At 37.9% G+C, this 12,166-nt stretch overlaps 1 protein-coding gene across 1 annotated transcript; it reads left to right on the forward strand.

The window, feature by feature from the left end:
- Nucleotides 1-3,610: 3,610 nt before the first annotated feature.
- LOC128506988 (CMRF35-like molecule 7) lies at nucleotides 3,611-11,706 on the forward strand. The gene is made up of 6 exons (XM_053477604.1): nucleotides 3,611-3,650; nucleotides 6,924-7,244; nucleotides 7,478-7,561; nucleotides 8,597-8,701; nucleotides 10,112-10,158; nucleotides 11,566-11,706. The coding sequence occupies exons 1-6, from the start codon at nucleotides 3,611-3,613 to the stop codon at nucleotides 11,704-11,706; spliced, it is 738 nt and encodes a 245-aa protein (XP_053333579.1).
- The last annotated feature ends 460 nt before the right edge of the window (nucleotides 11,707-12,166 follow it).

Consider the following 12,166-nt stretch of genomic DNA (forward strand, 5'->3'; position numbering starts at 1 on the left):
GCCTCCCCCTATTGGCCTATATAACCCTTGGCCTATTATTCTAGGATGCAGCCAGTAACAACAAAAAGAAGTGCTGTGAAGTTTGTGGACCCAAGAAGGACAGAGAAACGCTATGTACATTCATCAAGAACTGCATATGCACCACATACACAGTAAAACGCCGCTCCTTATGTGTTGTATAGGCTGGTATAAAAAGGCAATGTGTTCAGTGGGGCTGATTTGTTGGCTAGACTGACATGGTTTAGCTTTTGTTGTGTAAAATGACGTGAATGTAGCGGTGCGGGTCTCACGAGGGGCAAAACCGCACATAAATTGTCCAGAACGGGCAGATCCACAGGTTGCTACCCCACAGAGTTCTAAACAGGAAAAGGTGCGGCCATTTAAAGACACGCGGTTGCCACGCAACGCCACAATCAGTGTGAATGCACCTCACCTGGCAGCGTGTTTATTTAAGGGTCCTGATACCTCCACACTTTGTGCGATCATTTAGGTAGCACTGGTAAGGTATCAGGGTCAAGACAAAGACAAAAAAGAAGGAAGGAAGGAAGGAAGACAGACAGACATACACACAGACAGACAAAGCGCGCTGTTGAGAGACAGACAGACAATTCAATTCAATTCAATTTTATTTATATAGCGCTTTTAACAATGGTCATTGTCTCAAAGCAGCTTCACAAAGATGAAAGAAATTCACAAAAATTGAAAACAAAGACAGACAAACAAAGCGTGCTGTTGAGAGACAGAGGCAAACCCAAGAGGCAAAGCCCAAGCCTCTGCTTTCCTAAGACGCCGGCAAGAGAGTGAAAGAGAGCGGCACGCGTCAGTCCAGTGAGGATACTCCCGAGAGGATATTAGTTTTTATTGTTAGTTACCAGAGCCCCGTCTTTTCTCGTGTAGACAGCAGGGCTCTGTTTATTTTGTGTTTTCAGTTTTCGTTTTTTTCCTTTTGAGTTTATTAACTAATAATTCCACACCATCTCCAAGCGGAAAGGTCTTCCCGTGCGCATCATAAGCCTCTCACAAGCTCCTATTTCATTGACCCTCTCAGAAGCCCTGCGTTGAGACTCTTATTAATATTATAACATCTCGTGGTGCAGCTCTCCAAAACGCAGCACATGACAGTGAAAGTTCTAATTAAGTTCACATAAATAAAAAAAAATCAATAGTTGCTTAATTTGTTAATCTGTTGCTTTTTTCACTCATATTGACAATTGATCTTTATTACATTTTATTTAAAAAAAAAAAACAAGTAGCACTTTAATTCTTAAATGTGATCTAACAAAGGTAACGGGCAAATATTAACCATATATCCTGTGTATATTGCTTATAATTAGGATGAAGTAAACATCTATTTAGTATTTTAACACAAAATTGATTGAATGTGTTGAATTAAAAACAGCAAAAAGCAGCGGATTGACCAGACCCGGAAAACTGGCTGAATAACAAAATATGAACAACACACAAGGGTTAATCTGTTAATCAAAAAGATGTGCACAAAGAACATTACAGATATAATGTTAAGTAACTTTCAGCATTGGTTTTATGGATAAAAAAGAGCCTTACAACAGTGCTGCTCTGCTGTACCTGTAGTTTCATGTTAAGAAAGCTATGGCTCTTCAGATGCTTAAAATAAAATTTGTTGGGATTTGGTGAAATAGACTAACACAAAGTTGCACATACTTGTGCGATGAAGAAATAGAATAATTTTTTTTAAAGAAATTAATATTTAAAAAAGTGTGGTGTGCATTTGTGTTCAGCCTCCTTAAGTCAATAGTTTGTAGAAACACTTTTCACTGCAATTACAGCTGCAAGTCTTTTGGGGTGTGTGTCTAACAGCTTCGCACATCTAGAGAGAAAAATATTTGCCTGTTCTTCTTTGCAAAATAGCTCAAGCACAGTCAGATTAGCTCAAGTCAATTCTCAGTTGGATTAAGGTCTAGACTTTGACTGGGCTATTCTTAACACATGAGTATTTTTGATCAATCAGAGCTTTCATGTTATTGATGAGGCTTCATGGGCTATTAGCAGATCACAAGACGGATGTTTGAATCATGTAATATTTTGAACACATTATATAATGCAACAGACATGAAGTAATTTTAGCTTACACGTCTTTTTTGAATTGTTTTACTTTAGCCACATTTGTGTGTGTGTGTGTGTGTGTATGGGGGGGGGGTTAAGCAAAAACACATGTTTAAGGTCATGCCTGGAGCATCTCAAATGGATTTAAGTCCAGACTTTTTTTTTTAGTTATTGTGAACTTACTGTCACTTTTTAATCACTGTGAATGTGAGAAATTAAAGCTTAACAGACTAGCAATATTTTAAGTTAAATTAGTAAAGCATAAAACATTGAATAATGCATTAAGAGACACATTACTCAGTTACATAACTTTCAGTGTCTAGTTGAAATGTTTTCTACTATAAACTGGATCATTCAAATGTTGATAAAAAAAATATGATCAAAATACATCTCCATATCATACTCACAATCGTGTACATCTCACCCAAGTCTTACGGAGATGTAAGGTAGTTTCTCTCCATGATGTGCTGGTGTGTATCACAGTATGAGCGCCTGAGCCATACACTCCTCATTTTTGTCTAGCTCATCTCTTTCAAGGTGACCACACCTCCTCTTCTTTTACCTGTTACTTCTGTCTCATCTCATAAACATGTGTAAAGTTGAAAATTGAATTAAAGTGCTTTGTTCAGTTCCACAGACTAAAGTAATATTCATGAAAACTTTTCCACATTGCAAAGTGTTTACTGGCTGCTGAATAATCAGAGGGAAACCTTTATGTCTTTGAACATGTAACAAGAGCTCATGTACTTATTTTACTCCTTCTTAGATTATGGCTCAGAAATTATTCATGACCTTCCATTGGTCGATGTCAGACCAGGAACAGCTACGCAGGAATCATGATAATAAAAGGGGGAAAGCGTCCTCTCCTTGTCCCTGTCCCAGGCTCTGGATCATGGCTGGTCTTATTGGGTTACAGCACTTATATAAGTCCAGATGTTACTGAACTCAAAACTTTCAGGTGTATGAGCATGCAGAGGTACAGGTCAAATCCTGCCCTAGTCTCCCTCTTTCTGCGTCTTATTAAGCATGTTTCTATTCTTTCTTGGAGAACATTACAGTATTCACTCATGATAAGTTCTATTCTATTCTATTCTATTCTATTCTATCCTAATGGAGTGGATCTAGATCACTCAGATATTACAGACACTAATATTAAAGGTTGATAAAACAAAACATATACTCTAGCTTCTGCATTATAGTTTACATTGCAAGTACACGAGTTCACTGCTAATAACATTACCAACATAACCGAAAATGTCTTATAGCAGCTGAGCTTAACACACACACACACACACACACACACAGGCACGTGCACACACACACACACCCACACACACACGCACACACTTCCTGAGCGGTTTTCTGTCACTGGCTGAAAAAGTGGAAGTGACCAAGTGTTAATTTCTTCTAACATCACAAAAATACACACTGTAGAGTCACAGAGACAGAGACAGTGAGTGTGTGTACGATAACTAACAGAACATTATTAATTATTATTATCTGAGGAGTTTGTGAGTCTGGATGTAGAATGGAGATGGTCCTCATCTTCACCTTCTGCCTGATTCTAGGTAAGTACAAACACTTCCAAATCCTCATCAGTCTCAGTGTTCAGTATCAGTGTCACATTAAAGCTTTGCACTGATGGACATTTAGCACAGAACTTTTATAGAGAGGTTCCAGTGTTTAAAGTAGTGAAGTTCTCAGGGGTGCTGAGAGCTCCTGGTTATCTTCAGAAGCACACAGAGGAGCTTCCACTTCACTTACTGCATGAGGAAACCTACATGTTCAAGTCACCTACACATGGGAACATTATCTCTACTTATTTTCAGTGTAAAATTGACTTTGAAGAGTTTGTGTATCTGTATACGAGCTGAACAACAGTCCTTAACTACAGGTTATGTGTTTAAAGATCAGGACTAATGCTTTATCAGTGCAGTCGGCCTGCAGTCTCATCTCTCTTCTTCCTGTTGTTCAACACAGAATGTAAGTTTAGTGTTTTCTATCGAGTCTAGCCGAGAGCAGATAGTCCTGTTGTAGGACGTGTAGGATTTAGATTGTATAATTTTTTCTTGTTTAAATACCTGTATTGGTTTTTGCATATTATACAAATTTTGGCTCTGACTGAGTAAACTGATTGGACAAGAGGCATTCTGGTTTTAACAACTGTGTGTCTCAGCGTGGGTGAGAGTAGGTCTGTACGGTCCGCAATACTGAGGAGAGAGCAGCTGGCTGACAAAACCAACATTCACAACCAGTCACTGAAGCACTTTCAGCAAGAACACACATCTGATAACGTTATGTCGTGTCAGCAACTTGCTGTGTCCTTAGTATTGGTATATGTTTTCTTAGCCCAGTCTTGACGTTTCAACATTTGTGCCTTGTTCTGTGGCAGTTGGGCTTCAGCCTTCCTTACCTTGGCCATGTCTCTGAGCACTGAACACCTTGTACTTCTGGGCACACCAGGTAGGTTGCAGTTCTGCAATATGACACCACTGGAGGAAAATCAATTCCTGGTAGCTTCACATTTAATTCTTCTCAAATTTTTGCCACTGTTTTTCTCAACACATTTTTTGCAATCATGTTAACTTTTTGCAACAAATTGTTTGATGGTTCTCTGATTGCACCCCAACATCTCACAGACTTCTTAAAATTTTTGACTGTTCAAAGTAAGTTAAATCTATTTTTTGCTTCCATTTTGCCCAAGGAAAAGAAGTTGCCTAATAATTAGACACACCATGATATAGGATGTTGATATTAAATATAAAATAAATCTTGTAAGTTTCTCAGGACTGTCCATGTCCTCCATGTCCTTTATTCCCTTCACCTTTTAGCTACATACTGTAGTACCAGTAAGAACTACTTAAAACTACTCTCACCCTGTTAATAACACTAATTGTTGGTCACCAGCTCCGCCAGTTGCAGTTGATTAGTTCCGCCAGGTCTGAAAGGATACGTGTTGGCAGAGCAGAATAACTGTTTAAACAGAGAAACTAAACATGATATGCTGATAATAAATGGTGTTTGTGGATCTGTTGTATAAAAGAAATATTACACTCAAGGTTGAGTGTTAATGTTGTGTACGGAATATCATCATAACTGTGATATCTTTAGTATTCGGGCTGCATTCTAGTGCCAAGCTTGTGGGGATTTTACTAATTAAAAAAGTATGAGGACAGAAAGGGTTATGATTGGTCCACCATGTGGAGCAGTGAAATCAAGTACTAAGAAATCCAAATGGTTTTCCAGAGAAAACAGCACCGAATATATATATATATATATATATATATATATATATATATATATATATATATATATATATATATATACACTCAACAAAAGTATAAACGCATCACCTTTGTTTCTGCTCTGATTTTTCATGAGATGGACTTAAAGATCTAAAATTTATTCCAGATACACAATATTACCATTTCTCTCAAACATTGTTTACAAATCAGTCTAAATGTGTGATAGTGAGCACTTCTGCTTTGCTGAGATAATCCATCCCACCTCACAGGTGTGCCACATCAAGATGCTGATCTGACATCATGAGTAGTGCACAGGTGTACCTTATAAAACAAACCAGATTTCACTGAAAAACTAAAACTAAACTAAAACTTTTCTGAGGGCAGCACTGTAAGCATGAGTCTAAATAACTAAAAGTTAATTATCATTCACACCGTACAATCTCTGCTCCAGGGAAAAAAAAAGAGTAGGGCAAGAGACGGCTGCAGCATTGCAGAAGAATTAAACCTGTAATCTCAGGAAGAGACACTGTAGTTATTTCTGCCCTTAAAACACTTTAAAGTAAAACACCCAAAAGCTCAATCCTACAGTAACATCACAGCTGAGCTGATATACAGTACATCAGCACTCCCTCTCATGCAATACTGCGTCATTATGCAACACTACACACACACACACACACACACACAGGAACGTACCATATAGATGTTATTAAAACTTGTTCTATTCTGCTGCATCTTCTCTCACAATTGTCACATCATTTATTTAACATTCATCATTATTTGTCATCACAGACACTTTAAAATAATTATCAGTGTCAGATTAAAGCTTTGCACTGATAGACATTTATTACTAAAGCAGATTATTAAAGCATCACAGACAGTCCAGCCGAGAGCAGATAACACTGTTGCATTTTATCAGCAACTTTGAACTGGGGATCAAACATTGTTCACTGACACGATAGTGTGATATAGCGATGAGCTACAATAAAGAGTAGAAAACAACAATGTAATAAAAAAAATATTGTAGCATCAAAATTAATAAATGAACAGCCTGAGGAAAGAGTTGAATAAAAACAATTTAGAATTCCCAAGAGAAACACTAATTCAGTTTAATCAGTAATCCACAAAGTTAAATGCATAAAGTGAGCACACACAATCCAACTAGAGATCCACACAGTCAGGAGTAAGAAGAAAACATCCAACAATAAAATAAAAATAATTAATAAAATAAAATTTCAGTTAGGGAGTAGAGTACAAGGTACACATGCAGTGTGTCTCAATTCTGGGCCACATCCTTTGAAGATCACATTTGAAGCATGCACACCCCCCCCCACACACACACACACACATGTGTGTGGGGGGGGGGGGGGGGGGGGATTGGCTCAGTTGTGATCATGTGACTCTCTACGTCAAAACAAGAAGCGCATGCTACATGACACTCGATGATACTGAGTACTCATATATAAAGAATCCCTCGTTTTTTTCAAGTCAAAAGACACACATGCAATATTTTGCTACAGACTTATTCTGCTCTTGTCTTATATGTTACACCATGGTCCTGGATCATATTTCATTCCACTGTATATTATTCTCCAGCTGGTACTGATGCTGTAACTACAGTAACTGGATACAGAGGACGATCAGTTCAGATTAAATGTAACTACACATCTGGATATGAAGATTACAACAAGTATCTCTGCAGAGGTAAATGTCCCTATGTTGGGTATAGCGACGTTCCTGTTCAGTCTGGATCTCCTGCTAAAGACTCCAGATTCTCTCTGTATGACAACACAACAGCCAAAGTCTTCACCGTCAACATCACTGATCTGAGACCAGAGGATGAAGGAACTTACTGGTGTGGGATAGATCAGACAGGGCGTGATATTTACACAGAGATTCTACTGCTGGTTAAAACAGGTGAGTGTTACACAGAGGAGAGTAAACTATCCCACACATTAATTCATTTGTTATAAACATATTGTGATTGAGAACGACTGTTAAAGCTCCATGTGCAATGTAGAACAGACCTCGTTCATTAAATTTGTAAACTAAACGATCTATAAATTAGACTCAATACCAGGATCTTTAATCCAGATACTGTAATGTTAATCTGGAACATAAAACGAACTGCTGTCATTCCATTTTTTCAGATGTTCTTACCACGACTACTGTCTCACACACCACACACTCCATGAGTACATCAGTACATGCTGAGAGCACACACTCAACAACAGGTATGAACTTCTTGATTGTCCTCTCCATCACATTTCTCTTACATCATGTCGTATATTTTTATTTCAGCTAATCCACAAACTGATGTTAACTTCTCAACCACCGCTCGCCCATCTCAGGGTTCGTACAATATCATGTGTTCTTTATCTTGTTTAGGATTTTTCTTTTATCTACACCAGGAAGTGAACACAGATCAAACCATTTTGGACAAATAATTTACCAAACATTTGGTGCTAAATTGAAACAAAAAATACCTCCCATCTTTTCATGAGCATTTTTCTACATCTACATTATCCTCATCTACTTTACATTGCAGATTTTTTGCATAATAATAATAATAATAATAATAATAATAATAATATGGTCTCTGTCCTGGTGCTCAGTTTGCTGAAGGAGGTTAAAACTGCAGCTCCAGTGAGATTCCTACCTATTATTGTACTTCCACATGTGTGCTATTTATTCAGGTTAAATCTACACATGGTTCACCTAAACCTCCCTCAGTCTGGTCTGTCTGAGCAGGTCTGGTTTCTACATTTCCAGTTTCAGTGGTTTGAAAACATTCCCCATAAACTTTGTTTAACTCATGCAGTGTTTAGTCTGTTTGAATGTGACCCTGGTGTTTGACTGACTGTGGTCCTGTACACTGCAGAACAATGTCATTAGGGACGCATCAGTATCATCAGGTATTGGTGTAACACTGTGGTCATGTACTCATACTGTAGAACTGTTCCATACTGTTACACAAGTAGAACCTCGCAGCACTGCTTCTCTCTCTGTAATCCGTTATAGCAGTGTGTTTCTTCATCTGTCTGTATTTCACTAGCCGGCTGTGTTCTATTTCGATATGCATAAAAAAAGCATATTTAAGAATTATAGAATTATTGATTACATTTGGGAAAAGACTAAAAAACAACAGTGTTATAAACTGCAGCTGGTAAAGATAACCCTAGCCCTCTTTCAAATAAAACCAACAGATCTAAATGATCAGAACATGAGTTTAATTTAGATTACACAGTACGATGATGTCTCTCTTCCAGGATTTCCAACTCTTACAATCGTCATTAGTGTGTCTGTGGTTCTGGTGCTGGTTCTCATTGCCCTTATACTCACTGTCGTTCTACAGAGAAAAGACAAGACCCAAGGTACTATAAACACACACACACACACACACACACACACACACACATATAGTTTCATTTACACAACACTTTAAAGTGTTAACAAATAAAGAGAAAAGTCTAAAGATGTCCATGTGTGAGGGTGAAAATGTAAAGCAGGTAAAAATGTTTGAGGTTGTCACTGGAACATGATGACAGGTATGAAATAATTATTAAATTGTTGGTATAATAAATGTATACAGGATGTATAATAGACTGCCTGTGGACAAATTAGATTCAACAGACATTGTGCACTTGTCTTTTGTGACTTTAAAGTACATAAATAAAATCAATCTGAACTCATGTGCTACAGATCCTTAAACACATTTCATTACCATGGAAATCTAAAAGTACAAGTTATTTCTTTTAACTCACATTATTGTTACAACATAACACTGCATAGCCAAAAACGTCTAAACACTAAAATCTTCCTAGGCCACGTTTTTCTTTTACAGCCACTGTCTGCCATGGCATTGTTTAAACACCCATGCATTCAGCGCCCATCTCTCATCATCTCAGGACTCTGGTTCATGTGTGAAAATAATTCCTCACACTCCCAAAACCTCCCTTTTACACTCTAAGTCCTGGAATATGGTGGGTGCCATCAAGAAATAAACCCTTCATAGATGTGATAACCTGGTGATTCAGTACATTCAGGTGGTCAGCTGACTTCATTTTATTGCCACATAACGTTGCTGAGTCTAGCAACAAAAAAAACTACAAAAAAAAACGAATAAGCTATATTTGTTAGTTACGCAAAATTAACTAGCTTCTCAGCTAATTGGAAGCATGCCTGACAGATTACATATCTCCTGATAATACTGATGGAATTATGAAGAATTTGCTTCATAGCTGTAAACTTACAAAGTGAACATCTACCTGGCATTTTTTTTCCAAGCATGATTATTAGCTAGCAAGATAATACACCAGTTAGGCGGATGAGTAGGTAAACTGCTGGCCTCTGGATATTTCTTGAATAAAGTGAGGAAGTAAAACTCACATCCTGTCCTATCCATTATACAAAATGGAGTTTAATTGAAGGAACCAGTGACACCAGTGGGTTGCTTATCAGAGGGTCCAGGGCTTGATCCCTGCCACCACCAGGTTGCCTTCATCAAGGCCCTTAACCCTACTGTATGCCCAGATGCAGGGTGCTCTCAGTGCCAGTCCCACATCTGGAGAAATAGGGGGGGTTATGGCAGGAAGGACACCTGATGCCTGTGTCAATAACTTGTGGATCAAATAATCTGATTTGGCAACCCTGAGAAAGGGAAAAAGCCCATGAAAATTATTATTATTATTATTATTATTATTATTATTGTTTGTGTTTATATTTAAATGTGGCATTTAGCATTAATGTAAAATTATTAAATGTATTTTCTCCCCCACTCTTAGCATCCTCTCCTGGCCAACCTGCACAAAGTTCCTCAGCTCTCCATATGGTAAGTTGCATTTGTCCAAAATCTTCTTTGGGGTCAACAACCTACACGTGGATACACACATGTTTAAATCCAGTACTGATGAATGTAATCAAACCCACGAACCCCAGCAATTAACAGATGAGTTTTTACATCCGTGTTTGAGCAAAACAAACCCTAAACTGTGCTGCACACTGACTCTCCAGGCCTGAACGTGATCATCACTGGACTAAAACAAACACTTGCAATAGCTGAGTTTCTGTTACAATTTGTACGTGTGAAGGTGAATTATAAACAAAATCCTTGTTATGTTTTAGGTCAAATACTTAGATTTGACACCGCATGTTTTACACATTGGACAATAACAATGGGTTCATCCACTCTTTCGGAATTCAAATTCAGGACTCGAGACAAAGCACACAAGTTAAAAAGCAATTATATTTCCAGTGTGCCACAGGGAGGACTGAACTTAATAATTAAACTGGTCTTGGTAGGTCTGACATTTACCTAGACCAAAGACAAACATGTACTGTCTATAAAACAAGGAAACTCCCCTTTGTAATAAAGCTGACAGGAAGTCAATAGTAACTCTCACATTCATCCTTTACAACCTGCATCTCAGCACAGACAAAACATCAAACCTTGATGAGGAGGGGCTACAACAGCAGAAGACCACATTATGTTTGACCTCTGAAAGCCTGCTGATTATCTGTAAAACAGGATGGACTGGGACCATGAATGTAAACGCAAATCAGTTTTTTTAAGTGCAAATCTATTAATAAGCATTATTTTATAATTAATTTTCATGTGACAAGAGACATATGTCATCGTTTCTGCCTGGTTGGATTCTCTACCTGAGAATGCGGATATTGATATTTGATAGCTCAGTTGGTAGAGTGGAGGAACTGTAGTTAATTCAAATTGAGTGGCTCAGGTGGTTAAGGCTCTGGGTTACCGATGGGAAGATTGGAGATTCAAGCCCCAGCACCACCATGCTGCAACTGTTAAGCCACCATCTACTGTACATGGTGCTGTACGTGCTGTCACAGACTGTCAAGTCCTTAAGCAAGGCCCTTATCTTTATCTGCTCCAGGGATGGTGTGTCCTGGGTGACCCTCCAAAAGTGACCCCAGGTCCAAACGGGGATATACAGGAAAGCCACAAAGAAGGGAGACTATATTCAAACTCTGCACACACACACACACACACTTGAAGCCTGGACTTGAACCCTTAACCCTGGAGGTGTGAAGCCACAGTGATAACCAATCCGCAAATGCAGGCCACCAAACTTATGACAAATTGAATAAAAACAAATCTATACCAAACTTAGACTGTATCTACAATCTTAACTATTAAGTGCTTAATATTTTACAGGAATGCATTTTTATGTTTTGTACACACTTCACACATTTTTTTTCTTCCTCTGGTCAGGTTCCATGTCCTATCTATGATTTTGAGGAGACTGAAGACAGCAGATGTCTGTCTAACACACTTTACTCCACTGCTCTGCCTCCCTCAATCCCGTCTGAGATTTATTCCAACACTGGATTAAACACAGTTCCACCTGATTGACTAGCTGGTGTTGCTCCGCCAACAGTCGAGAAATCTGATGAAAGTTCAATGTATGCAACAGTGAGTTTTGACACTATGTCTAATAGATTAGATCCATGTGAATATGCTACTGTTAACAAAAATAGATAGATATCACTAGTTAGCATAGCCTACTTCAGAATGCTAATAATTCTGAGCTATTTTTAATTTGCGTCTAACATTACATTAGAGTTTGTTGTGCTATAGTGCTGATTGGTCAGTAGGTTTACTTTAACTTTCTATAACACCAGAGTTTATTAAAAAGTATGCCATAAACGTGTATGAAAATTTGCTGTACATGTCTGATTTTACTTTTGTTTAACACAATATTATAAAGTAAGATTAAGTATGCAGAGTAGAATGATGAAATATTCATGAACTTGTTTATATTTCTTTTTTATAAAATGGGGAATAATAATGTAAGAAGTAATATAGCACTGTA

Source organism: Clarias gariepinus, chromosome 18, assembly GCF_024256425.1.
Source record: "Clarias gariepinus isolate MV-2021 ecotype Netherlands chromosome 18, CGAR_prim_01v2, whole genome shotgun sequence".
Taxonomy (NCBI): domain Eukaryota; kingdom Metazoa; phylum Chordata; class Actinopteri; order Siluriformes; family Clariidae; genus Clarias; species Clarias gariepinus.

What these genes read in the sequence shown, in the direction of transcription:
- LOC128506988 (XM_053477604.1), top strand. Translation starts at nt 3,611, where the DNA reads ATGGAGATGGTCCTCATCTTCACCTTCTGCCTGATTCTAG. An exon ending in CACCTTCTGCCTGATTCTAG is followed by an intron (nt 3,651 to 6,923) that starts GTAAGTACAAAC and finishes ATTATTCTCCAG; the next exon opens with CTGGTACTGATGCTGTAACT. An exon ending in GAGCACACACTCAACAACAG is followed by an intron (nt 7,562 to 8,596) that starts GTATGAACTTCT and finishes TCTCTCTTCCAG; the next exon opens with GATTTCCAACTCTTACAATC.